This window comes from Corylus avellana, chromosome ca3 (genome assembly GCF_901000735.1).
Source record: "Corylus avellana chromosome ca3, CavTom2PMs-1.0".
NCBI lineage: Eukaryota > Viridiplantae > Streptophyta > Magnoliopsida > Fagales > Betulaceae > Corylus > Corylus avellana.
The window spans coordinates 11,530,225-11,554,347 of record NC_081543.1 but is presented as its reverse complement, the minus strand read 5'-3'; the positions used below and the strand labels follow the sequence as shown (position 1 = coordinate 11,554,347).

The window sequence follows — 24,123 nt, the reverse complement described above, 5'->3', positions numbered from 1 at the left end:
TTCTCTTTAATCTATTGGTGATTTTAAAAGCCACATCACAGTTGGGAGAACACCAGAAGAACACCTAGCATTTCCCTTTGTAATTTATACATCACTCGTCTGCCACGTAGACACATTGATGCAGAAAGGTTAGGTCCTCTTAATTTTGTATTTTGTAGTTTTTACTTAGGTAAAGTTCACTTAACCCCCTCAAACTACGACCCTAATGACAATTTACTCCCCAAATTATCAATTGCGACAATTTACCCCCAAACTACCAAAACAATTACAATATACCCCAAATTTTAACAAAATGACGAAATTATCCTAACTAAAATAAAAACAAAAATACTAAAATTTAATTTAATTTTTTTTCAAATTTTTAAAGGTATTTTTGTCTTATTGAAAATTCTATAGGGGTAATTTCGTCATTTTGCTAACATTGGGGGTTACATTGTCATTGTTTTGGTAGTTTGTGGGGTAAATTGTTGTAATTGATAGTTTGGGGCGGGGGTAGATTGTCATTGAGATAATAATTTGAGAGGGTTAAGTAAACTCTATCCTTTCTACTTTTTAATCAGACTTTCTTCTCAAGGAAGAAAATGCATAATTAATGATCCGGACCAATATTACAACTAAGATACACTGGTGGCATATATATATATATATATTGGGAATAATGTTAAATCACTCTATCGTTATTTCCAAAGCTTAAGTTAATAAAAACTAATTGATTTAATTATTAATAATAACTTATACTCTGTAACTCTAAGCAGGAAATATAAGCGCTTGGATTTCAAAGTTGATCGTGAATCTTAATTTATAACAATATAGTACCTATTACCTAATTATATTGGTGGAAATGATTGAATTGTACTTGTAAGTTATTTTTATTTGGTCAAGTTTAGAGTAATTAATTTCATTTATCAACCCATTAGAATATATATGCGAAGCACATAATTAATTTGTTAATTGGCATCTGCTTCTCATATATTTTAAAAAAAAAATTAAAAAAAAAAAAGGAAAAATTACACTTTATCCTACAATTTTTAATTTGACCTCCAATATTTCAATTTTTATAATGCACCTTATCAAAGTTTCAAAATTTTTCAATGTGGTCCATCCGTTAACTATTTCCGTCCAATTTGATTGAAAATTGCTCATGTGCTAGGCACTTAATTGTATTTTTGTCTTAAATTTCTAAAATTGTCTCCATGTATTTTAACAAATTTCCAAAATGCCCCTAAATCAAAAAATTAAAAAAAATTAAAAAAAAACAATTGGGGGTGGCAGTAGCTACCCCCATTGGCCAAATGGGCCACCCCCTTTGGGCATGGAGGTGGCCAAGCCACCCCCAATCCGGCCCCTTTGACCACTTCAGGGTAGCTCTCGACCACCTCCAAAAGGTTTGGGAGTTGTTTCGGCCATCCCCATTTGGACCATTTGGGCCCTTGAAGGTGGTCAATCAACCCCCATGGTTTTTAATTATAGGGGTGGTCAGCCACCCCCATAATTAAAAATAATTAATTAATTAATTAATTGATTAAATATATATATTTTTTTATGTTTTTAGTTTTTTCAAAAATTATTTTTTAATTATGTATATGGACACGTGTCAATTTCTTACTGATACTGACATGGCTTTCCGTCAAATTTTGGACGGAAGTACCATCTTCGTCTTTATGAAAATCCGAGGTTCCTACTATGATAAAAATTAAACCTTAGGTAGTAAAAAATAAAGTTGTTAAATCACATGGGACAATAAGGCATTTAATCCTAATTTTAAATACTCAATTTTCATCTCAATCTTGTCCTACTAGTTGATGTTAGTCCTTAATTTTTTTTATTTTTTTTTTAATAAAGGCTAATCCAAGGATTGGTGTGCACTACGACATCAGTCCAATTAAAAATAAATAAAAATAATAATAATAATAAAATAAAATAAAAAGATAATTTTCTGACATCTTAAAATAAATTATTAAATAAACATTGCAGAAAGGAGGGGAGGGGAGAGGAAATATTGCCAATATATGCATGCAAAAGATTAGAGCAGGGAATGGTATAAAGCTGAGTATGGAGATTGTCGACAGACTTTCTTTGCGTGCTCTTGCTACTTTAAAGTCAACGTTGATAAAGTTGGAAATAGCAGCTCGATGAACTAGCTCCTATGGATAATTTGGGTTTTGATTATCTGTCATGTCAATTTGTAAAGAGATTATTATTACAAACACTATGATGTTCCAAGAATTTTTTTTTAAAAAAAAATTATCACAAATTATTGTGGTTGTAACACTTCTGTAAATAGTTCATGAACTTAGCTATTTTACAAACATACTTATATGAGTGGCAATAAATATTTGTAGTTGTTATATAATAAAGGTTTGTTTTCTATATATATATATATATATATATATATTTTGTTAAGTACCTTTGACCTCTTTGTGGTTTAACAACTTTATTTTTACCCACCTTAATTAGTTTCATTTTGTATCGCAAATAGTATTTCGCTTGCTGATTAAAACAAAGTTAATACTGTTGTCAAACTTCCGCCGAAGAAATTAATGGAAATCCATGTCAATCCATTGAAAAGCTAACATGTGACAATTAAAAAAAAAAAAAAAACACACAATAGAAATTAAAGCAATAATTTAAAAACTAAAAAATATATATATATTAAAAAAAAAAACTATAAAAAAGGTAAGGGGTGGTCTCGCAACCCCAAAAACCAATCCCTAATTTTTGTTTTTTTTTTTGGTTTTTGGCCTTTAGGGGAGGCTAGATCACTTCCAAGGGCCATGTGTATGGCGTCCTACATCGTATGGGTATGTATGAAGATGGAAATGTGTTTATATGTATACTTACACACTTTATGACAATAACATGTTTTAAAGCCGTAATAGTCATGATCGAACTCCGCAATACTTAAGTAAGCTTATGCAAGAGTAGTACTAAAATAGATGATCTCTTGAGTAGTCTGATTCGGGGGAACCAAAATCAGACAATTTTGTGTATGGTTACAAAAAGAGGGTGGTTCGGCTACCCCCAGACTAGCAGTAGGACAAGGCCCTTGGCCAAAATGGAGTGGCCGACCTCCCCAATTTGCCTAAAGGGGAGGTTGAGCCACCCCTCTTTTTCCCTTTTCATTTTTTTTTTTTAAAGTTTATTTAATCATTTTCATATTTTTAGTTTTTTAATTATTAATTTTCATATTTTTAACTTCTAATGAGTTTTTTTTATTTTTTATTTAATTGCCATGTATCAGCTTTTCATAGGGTGGACGTGGACGCGAACTTCTGCCAATCTTTTTGACGGAAGTTGGACAGAATATGAACTTCGTTTTAATTAATAATTAAGTGAGGAGCCATATGTGATACAAAATGAAACTTGGATAAAAAAATAAAAAATAAAAATCGTTAAACCACAAGGGACAAATGAGGGGTGGTTGAGCCACCTCTCTTTTTCCCTTTTCATTTTTTTTTTTTAAAAGTTTATTTAATCGTTTTCATATTTTTTTATTTTTGATAAAAATAGAATTAAAAATTAAAAATTAAAATAACGAAATTAAAGAAAAATAATTCTAAACGAAATTTGCCGCAATCTCCGGCAACGGCACCGAAAACTTGTTGTACAAATATCTACCTAAATTAATAGGCAAATAAGTGTACGTTTTACTCATAAGTGCACAAGATCAATATTGTAGTATACGGTGCAAGTACGAGATCATTCCTACAAGAATTGCTAAATTTTGTTTAAAATAAATTTCGTAAGTAAAACAAAACAAAGATTGATTTTAAGTTGATAATAATAAAAAGGTAGGGCTTTGATATCCACCACTAATCATGCTTATATAATATAATAATATGTCAATGCTTTGATCATGTTATGCATATCTAATGTTTGTCAACCTAAGGGCATGAGTGTATACTCCTTAAGCTATAAATTTTCCTAAGCAACGAGTTAGGCATGGGTGTATACTCTAACTCTTTTATTTCATAAAAGATTTAGCATGGGTGCATACTAAGTTGTTCTTTAAGAAATCATTAATCTATGAAATCCGACAAACACATGGAACCTAGGGCATAGGTGTATACTCCCGGTTTTCCATGTTAATTAACCCAAGAACCTGGTGTGGATTTCTTTTGTTACTTTTATTAAACCCAGGACTCGGTCATCCAAATTGATTTAATTAACTAGTCCATACCACATGCATATGTTGATCAGGCAAACACATATGAGGAATTCATGAAAACAGAAATTAATCAAATTAAATATCACAACATGATCATCACAAAAGCGCTTATATTGAAATATTAAATAAACATAATTAGGGCTTCAATCTAGCCATACTAAGTAAATTAGTTACACACGAGTTGATGTTAAACATCTTCATAAAATAAAATAGAAATGATAAGAATAAACCCGAAACTTGAACTTGAAGAGCTCAAATTCTTCTCCTTGAAAATTGTGTGTCTATTCTAAAGGTTTGAGGGTCTATTTATAGGCCTTAGGAATACTCTAGAAACCATAAAAAAATGTAGGGTTTGAGCCCTAGTTCTCACAAAGCTTCAAAACCCTAAAATCAACACTTTCCATAAAAAGGTTGGCGGTTGGCTTGCTCCTCAAGCACGAGTGCGCTCGATCGCAACCCGTGTGTGATAGATCGCAAGACTGTGTTCGATCATCTGTGCTGGGCGCTCGATCGCAGGTGTGATCGAGGCTGCTTTCTTGTGCGCACGAGCGCACACCTTGCGCTCGTCTTGGTCCTCGCCTGCATTTGATCGCAACTCCACTGCGATCGATCGCACTACCAGAGCCTCCAGCTTTTCCCAAAATAGCTCTTTAAGCCCAAAACTTTCAAAATTGCTTCATTTTCTTCCAAAAGCATACAAAAACAAAGAAAGCACATAAAAGAACTAAAATAGCATAAATTAATCAAAACTAAGGAATTAACAAATATAAGTTAAGGGCTAAAATATGAATATTTTGGCACTTAACACAACTCCAAACTTACATATTGCTAGTCCCTTAGCGATACAAAACTAAAAACTAAACCGAAAAACCGAAAACAAAAAAATAAATCCATCTTTCGTGAGATGTACAATTGCATTTAGCATATACAATAAGCATTTTAAACCCCTAGGACTTCCCTAGAGGACGAGTGAAGTCTCGTGAGGGTTTTTCAAAAATGTTACCCGCAAACATCATGCAAGAGTTCATGTTATCCAAAAATTAAGGTATCACTCAAAACCATGATTTTCATTCATTAGCAAGCTTAAAAAGATAAACTCCATCTTCACAACAATTGGAATCTCAAAGTTTAATTACTTACAAAAGACATGCTAAAGCATCACAAGTTTGAAAACAGTGTAAAGTGAACTAGCACATAAATATGAAGCTTCTAATTATTTCCAATGTACAATGTCTCAATATCTTAAAGTTCACTGAAATCCCTATTAGAATGAATAACTATGACATTTTTTTTTTCTTTTTTTATTTTGGTCAGGTTGTGCAATGTTTAGTTCTCTTAAGCTTTATAATTGACCCATGTAACGAGTGTTAAGTCAATGACTCCCAAACCAGGTGGTTTTAGGACATTAGGTGTAAAACACCCCTAAGGACTTACTAACTCGAGTCAAAAAGGATACGAAACCAACTAACCATGACATTAATCAAATCAAAATTCTTCACCTTTTGACGTGAACACTCAATGCTTTAAAGCAAGAGGTTCAGTTACTTAGTGAAAAGCTTATCAATGATCAATTTTATTTTATTTATTTTATTTTTTATTTTTTATTTTTTTTTAATATATGTCAAAGTATCCATCTAATATATCATCCAGTTTCACCCAAGACATCGAAACACACACATTAGACTTCATGCCATACTCCACAATTTATGTGCTAATGTGCATGTAAGATCAGATCAAACATGTGAATTCTCAACTATCCTAAGCAAGTAACCAAACTAACAAATTCTATCATCAAATCGTGTGTTCAAAATTTTAAGCCTACCAATGAAATCAAACCACAATTCTTTCAGATCAACCAAAGTTTTAAGGTAAACATGAACATGCATAAATTTTTCTTTCTTTCTTTCTTTTTTTTTTTCTTTTTTTTTTCCACAAAACAAACAAAGCAAACAACATGAAACTGGGACAAAGTGTGTGTAAAGTGTTCTCATACCCCCAAACTCAAATCACACATTGTCCCCAATGTGTTTAGAACATGGAAAGAATTTACCCAGGATATAGACAAAACTGTCTAGAATAGCATGGCTCATAGCACACCCTCAAACTTGAATCGAAGCACACTTGTCTCTGCAAAATAAGACACGAAAACAATTAAAAGGAAACAAAACAAAACTAAAGATAAACATAAAGATTAAGGGAAAAACAATTAAAACAAAATAACAAGATGAACTATGGGGTGCCTCCCATGACCGCTAAGTTTAACGTCTTCAGCCACACTATGATTCCTCTCTCAGTGCTGTCCTGAAGAAGATGCTCCTAATGGTGGTGGCAATCAACTTAGGATAGACCGTATCAATTCTTCTAAGGCAGTTAATCTTTGGTTTGCCGAGATTCTATCCTCCCGAGCCTCCCGTCTTTGATCTACAAGCTCTCGCCAGAGTCCTGCCACTTCTTCACTGATAGAACGATATTGTGCTATGCACAAAGTAACAGTCGCCTCTTCCTCTGCTGCTTCCTGCTCAGCTGTAGGTTCATCTTCTGCCTTAGGCTCTGCCTCGAACTCTTCCGCTTCAGTTACTGGTGCTTGGGGTACCCTGAGCATGTGCGAACAGCTTTGATTCCATTGGCGGATGCCAAACTTCAGGGTCGTGGTGACTGGCTCATCTGCTGAGGTACCCTTGATGCCCTTTTTTCTGGAGTATGTAAGCGAGTAAGTATGGAAAAGGCAGTCCCCATGAGTGGGTGCACTCAGCTCCCCCGACATGCACCCCATTCCAAAACTTGTGAATTAGGTTCCAAATAATTGCAAGAATGAAACACCAAGCACCTTTATGAAAGACGTAAGCGTTTGTAAGAATTGATCTCTCCTTTGAGTCTTGTGTCCCAAGGGAAAGGCATTGCGATGCAGAATAGAGTCCACAAGCTAGAGTTGTGGAGGCAGCTTGGACCTGCAGCCGGCATTATGATGTATGTCTGCATACTGCCCTTGATGCATGTCCTCAATGACTTCCACCACATAGAATCGGGGAGGTTGGGTTGCAAGCTGCTCTTCTTCGAGAGGGTGCTCATCATTGCACTGTTGAGCAGTGGCAATGTCAGCCGAAGTCACCTCAATATCTTGGTCATGAACTGTGGAGGATAGAGCATCCGGCCTGATGCAATCGTAAGACAGATTTACATAGAACTTTGCCACCAATTTTTTGTATGCAATGGAGGTGACGGACTTGAATAGTTTCTTCAGCCCACGGAGTTTGAATTCGGCAACCGCCCATCGAGTAGGTTCAAGGTTTTGGAAGTCTTCTCTAATGGCAAATGTGGTCTCAAACAGCAGCTCCCACTCCTCACAAGCGGGTGGGGAGGAAATGGCTTGGGTTTCAGAGACCTGAGAGGATGAAGTGCGAGCTTTAGGCATAATGCAGATTGGGTCAGGAATTTCGTCGAACACTTGGTGTGCGGTGTCACAAGCTAGATTGCAAAACCATGGTAAAAATGGCCCAACCCCTGCAAAACAAAGAAAACCAATCACAGAGGCAATTGTGTGTGGAAAAACACCCACAGATTGCCTTTAAAAAAATATATATATTTGGGAAAAAATGGGAGTGGGTAAGAATAGGATGGAGATGGGCGATGGGGGGAATGGGTGTTCGGTGGAGGGCTGGGTGTGAGTACTATGTGGTGGTGAGGGGTGGCCGAAGGGTGAATGGTGTCGTTGAGGTGCGGTGGTGGTGAGTGAAAGTCGGTGGAGGTGAGCTTGGTGATGGGCAGTGACAGCTGAGTGAGGGTTGAGTGCTGGTGGGGGTGTACGGCACAGGGGAGAAGTGAGGGGGGGTACGGGGAAGGTGACCTAAAATAGGTCACGTGACCATCTGCCCGAGTGTGCTCGATCGCGTGCAAGGTGCTCTCGATCGCACTCGTCCAGCGGTGTGCGTGTGTGGCGGTGGTGAGCTTGAACGCACACAAGGTGCGCTCGATAGCACTAACAAAATGTAAAACAATTTTTTTTCTTTTTTTTTTTAAATAAATGTAAAATGGATAGTATCTGACTAAAATAAAGAAAAACTAACACAACATATAAATAAGAACACTAAAAGTACTACAGAAAATTATGAAAAGTAAAAAGAAATTGACACAATGGAAAGGAAACTAAAGGATAGAAATTTGTACCGCCTTCAGTGGCCTCAGTATCACTGATAGGAGTAGATGCGCTCGAGCTCCTGGACTGCTCAAATGCTTCTACTAGTAGCTTCAGTGCTACTATTTTGGGGAGATGCACTTGAACTCCACTGACTGTGGCTCAAGTGCTCTTGGTGGTGTTGCATATTGGACAGACTGGAGTGCCAGATCTTCATCTCTTGGTACTAATTTTACTTTACTCAGTATCCATTTACCTTGTGCTCTTGCTTTACTCAGTATCCATTTACCTTGAATGTTTGATTATTTTCTGGACTGTGAACCTCCAAAACCTCATGAGGGGAAACTTGGGTGACAACACAAGGGCCGAACCACCTAGGCTTACGCTTACCAAGGACATGACTTAATTTTGAATTATCGGTCAACACTTTTTGTCCCACAGAAAACTCCTTGACATGCTTCTTATCATGATAAGCCTTGGGTCTTTTCTTGTGGAGCTTGGTATCCCCATCTACTTCATACCTCAATTCTTTAAATTCATGCAGCTGCAGCTTCCTTTTAGCACTTGGATGTGGTGGAAAGGTTTCAAAGGGGTGCTCGGCTTCAATGATGTCCTCAATAACATCTTCATAATTTTCCTTAATGTTCTGCCTTGAGAAATTGTGAGTGAGGGTGGCCTTCAATGGATCATTATGTTGGTCCTACAAAACTGTCTCAATAACACCTTGGATCATACATATTAACACATTCTAAATCATCTTGAGGTAATTTCAATGCATCGAATATTTGGAACTCTATCTTTTCACGATTCACCTTCATACTCATAATATCCTTTTTCACACATATTTTCATATCAGTAATTCTCATAAAGGGTCTTCCTAAGATAATAGGTAAAGATGATGGCATAGGGATTCTTCCATATCCAATACAATAAAATCAGCAAGTAAAATAAATTCACCTACCTTTACCAAAACATCCTCAAGTATATCTCTTGGTCTTTTGATGCTTCTGTCTGCCAATTGTAAGGTGATTGAAGTTGGTTGAAGTTCCCCTAAACCCAATGTCTCATATACAGTGTATGGCAGCAAATTAACCCCTGCTCCTAGATCCAGTAGTGCCATTTCAAAAATATGATTGCCAATCCTGCAAGAAATGGTAAAACTACCCAGATCTTTTAGCTTCGGTGGTAGTTTTCTTAACAACACCGCACTTACCTCCTCTGTTAAGGCCACTGTCTCATGCTCCTGAAACGTCCTTTTATTAGTGCAACAATCCTTTAAAAATTTAGCATATGAGGGAATTTGTTTAATTGCATCCAATAAGGGAATGTTAATCACTACTTTCCTCAAGGTCTCAAAAATATCAAGAAGTTTTTTTTCTTTCTTTGGCTTTACTAACCTTTGAGCGAAGGGTGGTGCATTCACCTTCTCCATTTTACTTACCTTAGATGTTGAGGCTTCATCTGGAGCTACTTGAGCTGTCTCTTCAGTTCCTATGACCTTGCCATTTCTAAGAATTGTGACTGCTTTCAGTTGCTGATTCCCTCCTAGATTGGGGATTGTTTTGGATGAAAATTCACCATACTTTCTTTCACTCAGCTCCTTAGCCATTTGCCCCATTTGTACTTCCAGTCTTTGAATAACTTGCTTGGTCCTTTGAATGGAGTGATCATGCTTGGCATTGGTTTGTTATTGAACAAGCATAAATTGTTGTACAATACTCTCTAGGTCATTCTTCTTTGGCTCCTAAACTGGTTGTACTGCTTGTTGGGGACTCCTCTGCTGCCCTTGAGGGTTTAGAGCATTCTGATTGTTATTCCATGAGAAATTAGGGTGGTGCTGGATTGTAGGTGTTGGAGTATGGATTGTTCTTGGGAGGATAATTGTTTTGTCCCACATAGTTCGCCTCTTCTTGATCTGCAAATGGAGACAAAGGACAAGTCTCAGTGGTGTGATCAAAATGAGAACATATGGCACATACCTGGAGTTGTGCGTCTTGTTGACTAGGTGAGATGTTTTGAGCAATCATGGCTTTGACAATCATGTCTAGCTTTCTTTCCATAGCAAACATCTGATTTGGAGATCCACCATTTAGGTTCACTTCATACATGCCTTTACTTTTTACTCCTCGCCTTTCTCTGGAATAGAATTGTTGGGAGTGCTCACTTAGTGTTTCGAAGAGCTCCATGGCTTCCTCACTGCTTTTTTCCATAAGTGCACGTCCACAAGCTGAATCAATCATCCCTTTGTTAGTGTCATCAAACCTTTCATAAAAAATTTGTACCTGATCATCTTAAGGGATGTTGTGATGTGGGCACTTCAGAAGCAATGCATCGAAGTGGTCCCATGCCTCCCAGAAAAGATCTCCATCTCTCTCTATTGGAATGTTTGAAGTTCCCTTTTAAGCTGCCTTGTCTTTTGAGCTGGGAAAAACTTCTTTAGGAACTTAATAGCTAATTCTTCCCAAGTATGGATGGAATCTGCAGGCAAGGAATTATACCACAATTTAGTATTATCTTTCAGAGAAAAAGGAAAGAGGACTAACCTGAGTCTCTCCGAAGTTAGGCCTTGTATGTGCTGAAGCTTGCATAGATCAAAGAATTCCTTAAGATGTAAGTTAGGATCCTCAGTAGTTGTGCCCCTGAAGTGAGTCAATGCATTGAGTATCTGCGGGGATATATAGTAATCGCCTTCTACCTCCGGTTGATAGGCTATGCATGATGGCTGGTTGAGATTTTTCGGGATGAAAGCTTGTTTCATCAGTCGTCGCACTGGTGGTGGGTTCACCTCTAGTGGTCTTGGCACTAGTGGTGGGTTCACCTGCAGATCTTCCATTGTTTCCTCAACTTCTTCATCTTCCTCTATGTCAGAGTTGTCTCTAGGCCTTTGTCAAATTGTCCGCTCAATTTCGGGATCGAGTGGAAGAATGATTGAGTCTTGAGATTGACAACCTTGCATGAGATGAATTGCCTTTATAGTCAAAGCAGCTTCAGGGCTGCTGTCCGGATGCTCCCTGGAACTGCGCTCGATCACAGGTTAGTGCGCTCGATCGCACTCGGCCTCCGCTCGATCGTAGTAACAGAATGCAGGTGCCACAAACTGAAACCAAAACAAAAAAAATAAGAAAAAGTGAAAATATTTTTGATTTTTGATAAAAACAGAATTTAAAATTTAAAATTAAAATAACATTCTAAACAAAATTTGCCTCAATCCCCGGCAACGTCGCCAAAAACTTGTTGTGCAAATATCTACCTAAATTAATAGGCAAATAAGTGTACATGTTACACACAAGTGCACAAGATCAGTATTGTAGTATATGGTGCAAGTACGAGATCATTCTTACGAGGATTACTAAATTTTGCTAAAAATAAATTCCGTAAGTAGAACAAAATAAAGATTGATTTTGAGTTGATAATAATAAAAAGGTAAGGCTTTGATATCCACCACTAATCATGCTTATATAATATAATAATATGCCAAGACTTTGATCATGTTATACATATCTAATGTTTGTCAACCCAAGGGCATGGGTGTATACTCCTTAAGCTATAGATTTCCCTAACGAGTTAGGCATGGGTGTATACTCTAACTCTTTTCTTTCTTAAAGGATTTAACATGGGTGTATACTAAGTTGTTCTTTGAGAAAGCATTAATCTATGAAAATCGACAAACACATAAAACCTAGGGTATGGGTGTATACTCCTGGTTTTCCATGTTGATTAACCAAAGAACCCGGTATGGATTTCTTTTGTTACTTTTATTAAACCCATGACTCGGTCATCCAAATTGATTTAATTAACTAGTTCACATGTATATGTTGATCATGCAAACACATATGAAGAATTCATGAAAACAGGAATTAATCAAGTTAAATATCACAACATGATCATCACAAAAGCACCAATATTGAAATATTAAATAAACATAATTAGGGCTTCAATCTAGCCCTACTAAGTAAATTAGTTACACATGAGTTTGATGTTAAACATCTTCACAAAATAAAATAGAAAGGAAAGGAATAAACCCGAAACTTGAACTTGAAGAGCTCCAATTCTTCTCCTTGGAAATTGTGTGTCTATTCTAAAGGTTTAAGGGTATATTTATAGGCCTTAGGAGTACTCTAGAAACCCTAAAAATCGTAGGGTTTGAGCCCTAGTTCGTACAAAACTTCAAAACCGTAAAATCAACACTTTCCATAAAAAGGCTGGCAGCTGGCTTGCTACTCATGCACGGGTGCGCTCGATCGCAGCCCGTGTATGATCGATCACAGGACTGCGTTCGATCATTTGTGCTGGCGCTCGATCATAGGTGCAATCAAGGCTGCTTTATTGTGCGCACGCCTTGCGCTCATCTTGGTCCTCGCCTGTAGTGCGCTTGATCGCAGCTCCACTGTGATTGATCGCACTACCAGAGCCTCCAACTTTTCCCAAATAGCTCTTTAAGCCTAAAACTTCGAAATTGCTTCATTTTCTTCCAAAAGCCTACAAAAACAAAGAAAGCACATAAAAGAGCTAAAATGGCATAAATTAATCAAAATTAAGGAATTAAAAAATATTAGTTAAGGGCTAAAATATGAATATTTTGGCACTTAACACGTTACCTCCTTGAAGCGAAACTTCAAGAAGTTCCCTTATGTTAGCACCAAATGCTCACAATCTCACAAAACACAATCACAAATGTTTCTATCAGCCTGAAGGCAAGAGAGAGGTGTGAAAACTGAAGGGGTATGGAGTATTTATAGCTAAGGGGCGCTACCAACTCTCCAGAAAAGCAGCGGACATCTCCAACCCTAGCGTACGTCCAATACTATTTACACAGTGGTCAAAGGCTACCTCGTACGTCCAAGTATTATCCAAAGGGTATTCCAAAAAGTAGAGTACGTATGTGTGGTCCCGCGTATATCCGTGTACTATTTACAGAGCATACATATGGTGGTCCCCCCGCGTACGTCCGCACTACAAATAGAAGCATACGTCCGCTAACCCTAGCGTACGTCCGGTCTAAAAGTTCAAATTACCCTTCTAGTGTCCTTAGTGACCCAAAAGCCCAAATTAACCCCCTAACTAAGCTACCTAAGCTTAATTAATTATTTGGGTTACTACAATTGCTTTGTAGGTGTTACACATTTTAAAAGTATTCCTTTGCCAACACTTGTACCCATTTTCTTACCAAAAACCAAGAATGATTTCGAAAAGCTTTCAACCCACCCTTGTTTCCTTTAAAGTTGCACGATAGTATGTTTTGTGCTTAGATGTGTCTATTTAAGGCCTAGAAAGAGAAGTACCAACCCATAGCTTTAGATAGAAGCCTAAAACACATTATGGGAGCTTCTGGCCGAACGCTCATCCTAGGGAGCGAGCGCTCACCCAGAGAGCAAGGCACACTCCCCTTAGTCCCAAACATGTGGTACGAAGGTTTTGGCAACCCTTTTTGTTAGATGGAACCTCGTAGAATTCTATAGTATTGCTTATAATGATGAGTCGTGTTTCGTTATAGCAGGGATTCCTGATTTCGGAGGACTTGAGCGAGCACACGAGGTAAGTAAATACTTACGAACACTTTTCTTAAAAACGTGCGATATGTCAGCTGACTGAGCACGCATATGATATAAGCATATCTACTTTTTGTACAACTTGGTAACTGCTTTAATAACTGGTTGACAAGATACATTGTATGACATAGTATATCGGTACGTACGGTATAATAGCCTTGGACCTACTATATAGACTTGATTCTATATAGCAGATAGGTTGGGTAGCTTTTGAGTAAACAGGTTGCAATGGAGTTAGCTAGGTTATGCACTGTACTTAGCAGTACATTTTGTATTAGATGCTCATGTGTTTCCAAAATGAATTTCGAAAAGAAAATGAATTTCACTCGTACATCGAATTTCACAAAATCAATTTTCATGTCAATTTCAATCCCAGCTAGCCTTGTTTTGATACCCCCAATTGCTTTGAGAAAATACCTTACCTTTGAATTACTGGTTTTTTTTTTTTTAAAAAAAAAAAAGAACTTTGGCCTCGGGCCGAGAGCCTGTTTGAAGGGGAAGAATGCTCACACTTAAGTGCTCGCCTAGATTCCCACGCTGCTCCTTTTTAAAAACGGCCGAGTGCTCTTTAAACCCTATTCATTCCCATTTTCTCTTGTTTTCTCTCAAACCAAACGCTTCCAAGGTTATTTTCGGCCGTATCTTCCCAATAATCAAAGTTCCATTTCATCATTTTAACAAAGGTATGCGATTTCAACCGTTTTTAATTTGAAATTTCCATTTCTAAGGTTTGAGAGTTTGATTTGGGATTTTCATCTTTCCTTTGATTTAGGGTTAGGATTGAGCATCTACATGTTTACTTGTTGTGTTAGGATAGTTGTGGTTGTGTTAGAATTCATTTTCCTTCCCTAAACACCACATATTCGGATTTGGAGGTTTTTGCCCTAAATCTTATAAAACCCACTAACCCTTTTAGCCAATTTTGGCAAAACCCAAGCTTTTGAATTGGGGTTTTTCCTTAAAATCCAAAATTCTTGGTTTGGGTAGTCCCACTTGGGCCCATGACCAATTGAGGCCCAAAACCCTTAATCAAATGCCCGATCTATATTTTTGACTGATCTAATTTTGGATTTTTGTCTAAATCCCAAAATAACCAAAATACCCCTAAGCCTTGAATTAGGATTTTTTTCCCTAATTTCTATTAAAGGGTCGATTTGATTATCGAATTGCACCTTAACATCCCTAATTGAAAGCCTAGCCAGTTGAATTTTGGCATATTATCCAAACCCCAAAATGACCAAAATGCTCATAGCCCTACCTCTTATACCATGGTAACCCCGCACCTTGAGGTCACCACTGTGAGGGCTTGCCCTTGGAACAATACTAAACATCTTGAGCTGTCAACCTCAACCCAAACGAATTTTGGTATTTTTTCTAAATTCAAAAAATTACCAAAATATACTTAAGACCTAAACACTAATTTCTCTGATTACCCACTCACCCTGGTATCCTCAAATCTTGAGGTCACCGTTTTATTGGACTACCCAAAAGGCAGCACCATTCATTTTGGTGCTAACATTTAAATGCAAAATTACCAAAAAACCCTTAAGCCTTAAATTCTTATTACCTCGGTACCCTCGCATGGTAGGGTCGCCATTGAATTGGACCGCCTTACGACGGCACCAAATGCCTTAAGCCGTCACCCTCACCCAATTGGGCTTGGCACCTCTGCCTGGATCTAAAGTGACTAAAATACCCTTGATAGCCTGATATTTTCCATCTTTCCTCTTAATGGGTGTTCTTGTTAATCCCTTTGAACGATCTTGAAATTGAAGCCAGACCTGACATTTGAAGCCTACATGTTATGCTCAAAAACTCCATTATGAAGCAACTGAACCAAATTTTAAATCACCAACCAACCTCTTCACAACTCCGCTAAGCTTTCATTAAGATTCAAACATCTCCATGTTTTTCGATGCTTTCTTGCATTTTCCTGACACTTGAAGGCGGGGGGGGATTTCAGTTTCTAGGATTAGGCTACCACTTTTGTAGTTAGATGAATTATTAAGGTTGCACATAGAATTTAGGGGCTTTTTGTTTCTTGGATTAGGCTACCACTTTTGTAGTTAGATGAATTATTAAGGTTGCACATAGAATTTATAGTGATGGTTTTTGATCCGATGCAGGACGATGGCACGGACAAAGGCAAATACAGCAGCTTCGTCTTCCTCTTACCCGACCCGATCCCCACTTCGACTTTGACTTCGAGATGGAGGGGGCGGAGGAGGAGGGCATCAGACGAGTCTTCGGTCCACGGTTTGGAGGATAGCTCCGGCACGAATAGGGATGGCACCCAATTTATCTACGACTGTCTTCCCTTTAGGGTCGCCAAGGTGAAGCGTCGATAGAACTCTCTCTACTATGGCCGCAACATCATTTTTTAGAGGGGGATGAATGTGCCCGACGTGGCCAACCACGCCCCCAGAGTGCGGGATGCACTCGACGCCCAACCGCCCAGGGATGGTTTCCGATGATGAAGGATCACCGGCCAGTTGCAATCGGGATAGTTCGCAAGTTCTACACTAACTTGCATGACTAGAGAGCAGATTCATTCCAGACCCGGGTAAGGGGCAAGCCAAACTGAGTGACCCTTGATCTCATCAACCAGATTACTGAGACACCATGGTACATGACCCCGACTTCCCATGGTTGCTCGATTGCACTCCCAGCCATTGCCAGATGATTGAGCGTTTCATCGATAGGTGCCCCCATCAGAAGAACATAGAGGGAGAAAGGGGCTTCTAGATGAATGCCCTCCAGGACGATGACTGGCTGGTATACGCTGTGATGATTAGTTGAGTCCTCACAGTTCAGAGCTTCACCACTGTCACATAGGATAGGGGTCTCTACTTGTGCTCCCTCTTGACTTATAGCTGCATCTAATACAGCTCCTTCGTGCTCTCGACGATGATGGGAGTTCAACTGGCCAAGCAGGTCACCTTCCTACCTTACAGGGCCCTTGTCACCCGGATAGTTGAGCACGCCGGAGTATCTCTAGCAGGAAAGGAGATGGTGAAGTCCAGGGGACCATTTACTTCTCAATACCTCAATGCTTAATGTTCTCTTGGCTACTCCCATCAAGAACATCACACACCTTCCTACCATAAAGAACTCATGTTTTGAAGACAATCTTCCTCCTCCACTCTCTGTGTTGTCATCACTCTATCAACATCCTCTTCCTCATCATTGTAGTCATCATAAGTTGGTTCTGGTAGCACTTCTTTCTCTTCTTATAAAGTTCATCAACCATTGTGGACAAGCATATAAAGTGTGTCCCCTCTCTCCACTCCCAAAACACTGCACTTGTGATCCAGAACCAACATTGGAAGAGGCTGGACCAGAATTGCTTTGTGCTCCATATATATTCTTGCCCTTTTCACTTCCGTCACTATTGGCAGTATTTCTACCCACTGTCCAGTTCATTATAGTAGTATCTTGACCAATGTTTTGAGCTGTCTGGCCATTATGAACACTAAACAATTGTTGAACCCTTTTGTGTTGCACTCTCAACTCTATCAATCAAAGGTTTACTTACACTGTATCGCAACACCTGATTTTCTGCCATTAAGGCATATTGTCGAGGATCTTCAAGATTAAATAAACGAACCATTCCCAATAAATCTTCAATGGGTTGGTTCAAGCCAGCAAGTAACAAGATGTCATCTACTCATTTGTCTCATTTAAGCCAACTCGAATGAGAGGTTGTTGAACTCTGAAGTGTATTCCTCCACAAACATCCCTATTTGATTTAACGAGTGGATCTTTCATATGATTCCATTGGATAATCAGCCAACAAAAATTTCTTCCGCAACTTCACTTTCAAATGCTCCCATGTGTTGATTTTTGGCTTGCCCTCTTTTCCATCGTTGAAGTGCAATACCCTTCAATTTAAGCCTCACAAACAGCTTCCCTCAAAATAAGTCTCCAAACTAGCTTCCCAATTTAAATAATCATGTGCATGCATATTTCGGAAAAAAAAAAAAAAATCCGAAACTTCTATTTTGATTCCTCCACTATTTAAGTCAAGATATGCACCAATTGATCCTCTAATCTGCCTTGTTCTGCATGTTCTACAAGTCCAGCATCATCAAAGGGGTTCATCTTCTATATCATCATTCTCATCCTCAATACCAAACTGATATGATCCCAATAACAATTTAAACATGATTAACATTGTAATCATTGTTATGTCATTATGAGGACTGTTGAATTTGATTGTGCCACATCATGAACAAAAAAGCTCAGCTGACATGTTTGATTATGGCTCTTTGAGGCATGGCACTGAGAAAACTATGTGGCAGACGCCATCGAAGCCCACGACCTCCCCCTTCCCAAACACGCCGAGCCATCACCATTAGGCACCACCTATCATACAAAATAAGAGTCTGAGTTGCTAATGTATGTTTAAACTTTATATACAGGACAGGGTGAAAGGGGTACTCTTAAAGTCTCATGCATTATATTCAAAAATAAGAGTGTTTTTATCCTGCTAGTCAAAAAAGCTAAGCTGACATGATAATTGTTAAAGAGCGGGAAGGTGCCCAATAGCTTATATACACATGATTAAGCTTGTACTTAAGTCACATGGAACACTTGGGATCATAACACTTTTTTTGCCTTTTGGCTAAGAATACTGAATTTATACCCTAATTCAAGGATGTGGCTATTGGGTAGAATATTAGTAGCGGATTAAGCAATTCAATTTACTGTTGAAGTTTCTAGATTGGGGTTATTCCCTTGCCCTAGGGGGATTTGAGGGAGATTCGCTTTGCCCGCTTTTACTTTCTCCAGTTGGAGAGGCATTAAGCAGTCTTATTGTGTGGAGAAAAGGAGTTGATTGCAATTTGAAAGATTCACTCCTTGTGCAATGGTGGGCAGAAAAGGAGTTGATTGCAATTTTAATAAGTAACATTTTTTGAAAACTAGCCATGAGATTTGTAAACACTCGGACCAAAGACTTTAACTCAAAGCCTTGCACGTAGCTCCTCCAGCCCATGCCATATTGTCTGAATTGGATGGTTATAGTTTGCTTGCCATGAAATGGAAAAGCTTAATTGGACCCATTGGACCGCTCATTCTAAAAGCCCATGGGCGTGTAGTTTGAACAGCTTTTTATCCCTAGCATTACTCTAGTGAGATACTCCATGCATGGCCGAACACCTAGCAATTATGGTGTAATTGATTTGTAATAAAACGATTTACAAGTCTCTCGATTTCAATATGGTCTTGAAATAAAATTGCGTGGTTAAAACTTACCAAAAGGTGTCATGTAATTTGAAAGATTTAATGCATTCCCAAAACAAATGTGTTATTTAGGAGAAAATATGAATGTAAGACCATGCACTTATTTCCCTAGGATCCTATGGGTGATTTTTTTTTTTTTTTTTTTTAAAGCGACAACAAATAATTTTGTATTTTTAAAGCTCTACGCCTAACCATACAATTATGAGTAAATTTTAAATATGTTAAATTTTTAACTCTAGATAATAAGTAGGTCTTAAATGCTAAAATTTCATTTGTAATTCATTCCATGCTATTTGCATGAAATTTTATAATTTTTTTTAAAAAAATTTCTTTTTCTATAAAACAGATGCATGTTAATATGGAGATATGAAATAAATTCTACTTTATCTAGATTTCATTTTGAATAAAAACGATTAGGAATTAGGATGACTATATATATATTTGGCGTTTCAAAAGTATTTAAATAAATTTGCCAAATAAGAGTTTCTCCATGCCATTAGATGGAGTCATTCAATGGATAGAGTCCATGACACTTGGCATTATTTTATATATATATTTGGCGTTTCAAAAGTATTTAAATAAATTTGCCAAATAAGAGTTTCTCCATGCCATTAGATGGAGTCATTCAATGGATGGAGTCCATGACACTTGGCATTATTTTAAATGGGTTGGAGGATATTTTCTTCAAACTGGGTTTGAAGAAATTTATGTCCTTCCTTAAAAACCATTTACATATTTGGAGACATGTATTTAATTCTTCACTCCTTTGAATTGATTTTGAATTGTACATGAAAATGGCTGAATTCATTAGTGAAATCTGTAATGAGTGTGATTCATATTCTAATTATTATCTTTCCTTATTATCTTTTAGTTTATATATATATATATACACCTCACTACGGCTTTTGATCGATATCGATCATCTATGAGACAATTGGCTTAACAAGTTCTATGGGTTTGTTTGTGTTAGTAATTCTTGGTGTTACTTTTATCTGCTGTGTAGTGGATGGAGGAAGAATTAGCATGTTCGATGAGCCACAGGTACTCAAATATCTATGAAAAACACATGATGCCAATATCCTTTTGCTCGAATGGCAAAAAGTGAAGAAGAAGATGAAGAAAAAAAAAAAACAGTTGAGAAACATTCAATTCCATAGTACAAAACATAGAAACTTTAACTTGTATGATTGATGCTGTAGTGTGTGATTAATAAGAAAACTATTATTAGATCTTTGCTGTTTTGATGTGCAGTCAGGTGATGTTGGTGAGGTCGATTGTGTGGATATGTATAAGCAGCCCGCATTTGATCATCATCTGCTTAAGAATCACAAAATTCAGGTAATTAATTACAAATCATATTCTTTCAACATTCCTTTTTTTTTTTTTGTGAGGTCTTCTCTAGAAAATTGATCATAATTTATATAATTATGCAGATGAACCCAAGTTTCTCAACAAGAAAGAAGACAAATGAAGTTTTCTCAAAAAGCCAACTTGTGGGTTTCCGTTGCCCACAAGGAATGGTACCGATACGAAGACCTAAAACTGGTTTGAAGTCTTTCTCAAAATCTCATGGTGGAAGCCTTCACACATTTGCAACAAAACTTCCTAGCGAATATGTAAGTTTCTACATATATATGTATACTTCTCTTGAGTTTTATGATATGCATGTACGTTAACAATCCTCCGATGGAGAAGAGGCCAGGATGCTTTAATTTAAGTCATGGTTTTATCTATTATATTCAATAAAAGTTCATTAATTATATGCATGCCACTGTAGATTATCATATTCAATAAAAGTTCATTATCATATGATATGTATCCAATGCATAAATTAATTATATTCAAATCATCATAACGTCAATTTCTTGACTTAGTCTGTAGGTATTGACACAGCGGAGGTTGCGACTTACCATGGAGCAAAAGCAGTAATCACGATTAATAATCCACGTGTGGAAGTGGGCCAATACAGTAAAGCTCAAATATGGGTTCGAAATGGACCTGAAGCTGAAACAAACAGTATAGAAGTTGGATGGGCAGTAAGTCAAAAATCATTTCATATATATATCAATATTTTTTCTTCTCATTTTCACCTTATGATATATTGTTATTTATATATGTATAGGTGCATCCCAAATTATATGGTGACAATCGCACACGACTTACTGCATATTGGACTGTACGTAAGAATAGATTGATTTCTTGTTCCAATACCTTTCGTGTGATCTTATGAAAGATACCCTTTATTGAATCCATTTGAACATTATATCAACAGGCAGATGGGTTTCAAAAAACTGGTTGTTACAATATAGAATGTCCAGGTTTTGTACAAGTACATAACGAATATCACCTTGGTGGATATTTTGCTAATATTTCTGTCTTTGATGGACCGCAATACGGTTTTAAAATGACCATTATTCAGGTAATTTTTAATTTTTAATTTTTTTTTTTTTGGTACAAAGTAGTAACAAGCTTAAAAATTAATGTCCAAAATTGATTGCAGTAGTATTAATTTATTGGTCTTTTGTTTTGGTAGGATCAATCAACCGGAAATTGGTGGTTGATGGATGATGATGATTACAAATATGGATATTGGCCGAAGGAGATATTCACTCATTTAGCTACTGGAGCATCTTATCTTCGATATGGTGGAGCAACATTTTCGCCTTCTAATATACAAACTCCAGTACCAATGGGGAATGGTTATATTCCTGACATCAAAGCCGATGAAGCAGGTACTTTTACATTTGTTCAAATTGTGAACGCGGATTACCAAATTGTTGAGCTCACAGACAAAATTGCTGGTCATTTCTTTGATTATGGTCCAAATTGTTACGGTATTGTAGATTGGTATGATGGCCAGGATCCAAATACAACCGGGCATGCCTTCACTTACGGGGGTCCTGGTGGGCCATGTCCTTAAGGATTATTTTTTTTTTTTTTCTGCAATATTCTCATCAATTAATGTAGGTTGGGTCAAATAATAACAAGATGAAGTTATATCTATTGAGATATTATTCTTTTAAATTGAAATAATAATATCCACGTGTCTAAATGTCACATCAATAATTTTTTACGTGTCATAGTGGCACGTCAAAAATTATTGATGTGTCTAAATGCCACGTCAATAATTTTCCTGCACGTCAAAAATTTTTGACGTGTTATTTTTAACTGGTCAAAAAATTTTGACGTGCCATTATTCCACACGTCAATAATTATAATTAATTTTAATTAATTTCAATCATATTAATTATACAATATGTATTAAAAAAAAAATAGGTAGTAAAAATTAATTGGTATACAATATATACGTATAATTATACCTGAATCAAAATATTATCATGCATAAATCATTTAATAATATTAATATGATAGCCATATTAATTTTTAAAAAATAAGACATACATAATACATTTATTTTATAAAATCCACAAACCCCACATGAACCCGGCCAACAAAAAATATGTGTTGGTTGTTATTTCCAAGTGTCAGAACAAACATTTCATTTCTTTAATATTCTGGCATGCAGTGTATTAATATTGTACTACCATTAATACATTGCATGCCAGAATATTAAAGTATTGAAAAGACAAAGAAACAACAAGCAAGCAATTATAAAAGAGAGTATCAATTTCTTGTCGTGAACTTCACAGTAGAGGGGAGGATGATCTTAATTAAAGAAGTGCGAGGGTGTCGTAGCTGCCATCGAACTTGACCTCCAGTAATTGTGCACCACTCTAGTTCGGCAAGTCCTTCACTTATCTCAATTGTTCATTGATCCTACGGTGGAAATGCCTGGAAGCTCAATCTGATTCTCGGTGAGTGGATTATTGAGCCATCACAAAAAAAAAAAAAAAGGATTTTATTATCTGTACATCTAGAATATTAATTTATTTGTTTTCTAATTAGTTTTAAGTATATTGTATTTATAATGTGTTATATAAGAGAAAAAAATGATATAAATTAAAATTTTAAAAATTTATCTTTCAATTATTGACGTGTCTACTTATGACACGTCAATAATTCTTGACATGTCCAAATGTGGCACGTCAATAATTTCTTGACGTGCCACATGTGGCACATCAAGATGTTCTTGACGTGTCATGTGTTGACACGTCAAGACTCCTCCTCGGGAACGCGCGTAGCCAGATAGCTTCTTCTCCTTCTTTTTTTTTTTCTTTCTTTTTCCCTCCCTTTCTTTCTTTCTCCCCTGCGCATGCCATAGCCCTCCCCTCCGACCCCTTTTTCTCACAGCCAACCGTTTCTCCATCTCCATCACAGTCACACACATTCTCTCACCTACGTTCTCTCTCTCACTAGCTAGCTTGCTACCGGCCAGCTATTCTCTCTCTCACCCGCTCTCTCTCTCAGTGGTTCTCTCTCTCACCAGCCGTCACCACCGCTCCTCCCTCTGGCCGTCACGAGCTCTCCCTCTGGCGATTCTCCAGCCTCTCCTGATTAGGTATATATATATATATATAGTAATTGATTTATTTATTTATATATTATATAAATATATAATTTACAGTGTATATTATTATATATTATTGATGTAGTTATATTAGCAAATTAATTTTACATGTTAGCTAATTAATTTATTTGTTTGAGATATATGTTTTGTATGGTGGGATTGTTTAATTAATTTGCATGCATGCATGCAAAATTACGTATGTAAATTTTTTTGAAATTAGGTTTTTTTGTGCAGGTTTTTGCATTTAGATTTACACCTTATCTAAATTTTGTGTAGGTTTTACAAATGTACATTATCAGAACAACAACAAAAAAAATTGCATATCCATTTTGGACTTTAATTTTTGTTTAGATTTTGAAAATTTAGAATAAATATGTAAATGTTAAAAAAAAAAAAAAAGAAAAAAAAAAGAAAACAAATAACATAGCTAGCTGGATTTATTATATCTAGGTTCCCCATATATAACAAATACATAAATGTTATAATAAACGGAGAAAAAAAAAAAAAGAAAAAAAGAAAGGAAAACAACAACAAATAACCTAACTAGCTAGAGCTATTTTAT

General features: G+C 36.8%; 1 protein-coding gene across 1 annotated transcript; it reads left to right on the top strand.

Moving 5' to 3' along the window:
* Positions 1–15,954: 15,954 nt before the first annotated feature.
* Positions 15,955–22,013, top strand: LOC132174088 (protein neprosin-like). Its single transcript, XM_059585795.1, has 9 exons — positions 15,955–16,182; positions 16,723–16,783; positions 20,097–20,134; positions 20,345–20,431; positions 20,527–20,709; positions 20,968–21,129; positions 21,216–21,269; positions 21,366–21,512; positions 21,627–22,013. Exons 1-9 carry the CDS (start codon positions 15,955–15,957, stop codon positions 22,011–22,013), a joined length of 1,347 nt encoding a protein of 448 aa, XP_059441778.1.
* Positions 22,014–24,123: the final 2,110 nt, after the last annotated feature.

What these genes read in the sequence shown, in the direction of transcription:
- LOC132174088 (XM_059585795.1), top strand. Translation starts at nt 15,955, where the DNA reads ATGGTTTTTGATCCGATGCAGGACGATGGCACGGACAAAGGCAAATAC. An exon ending in GTATAGAAGTTGGATGGGCA is followed by an intron (nt 21,130 to 21,215) that starts GTAAGTCAAAAA and finishes ATATATGTATAG; the next exon opens with GTGCATCCCAAATTATATGG. An exon ending in TTAAAATGACCATTATTCAG is followed by an intron (nt 21,513 to 21,626) that starts GTAATTTTTAAT and finishes TTGTTTTGGTAG; the next exon opens with GATCAATCAACCGGAAATTG.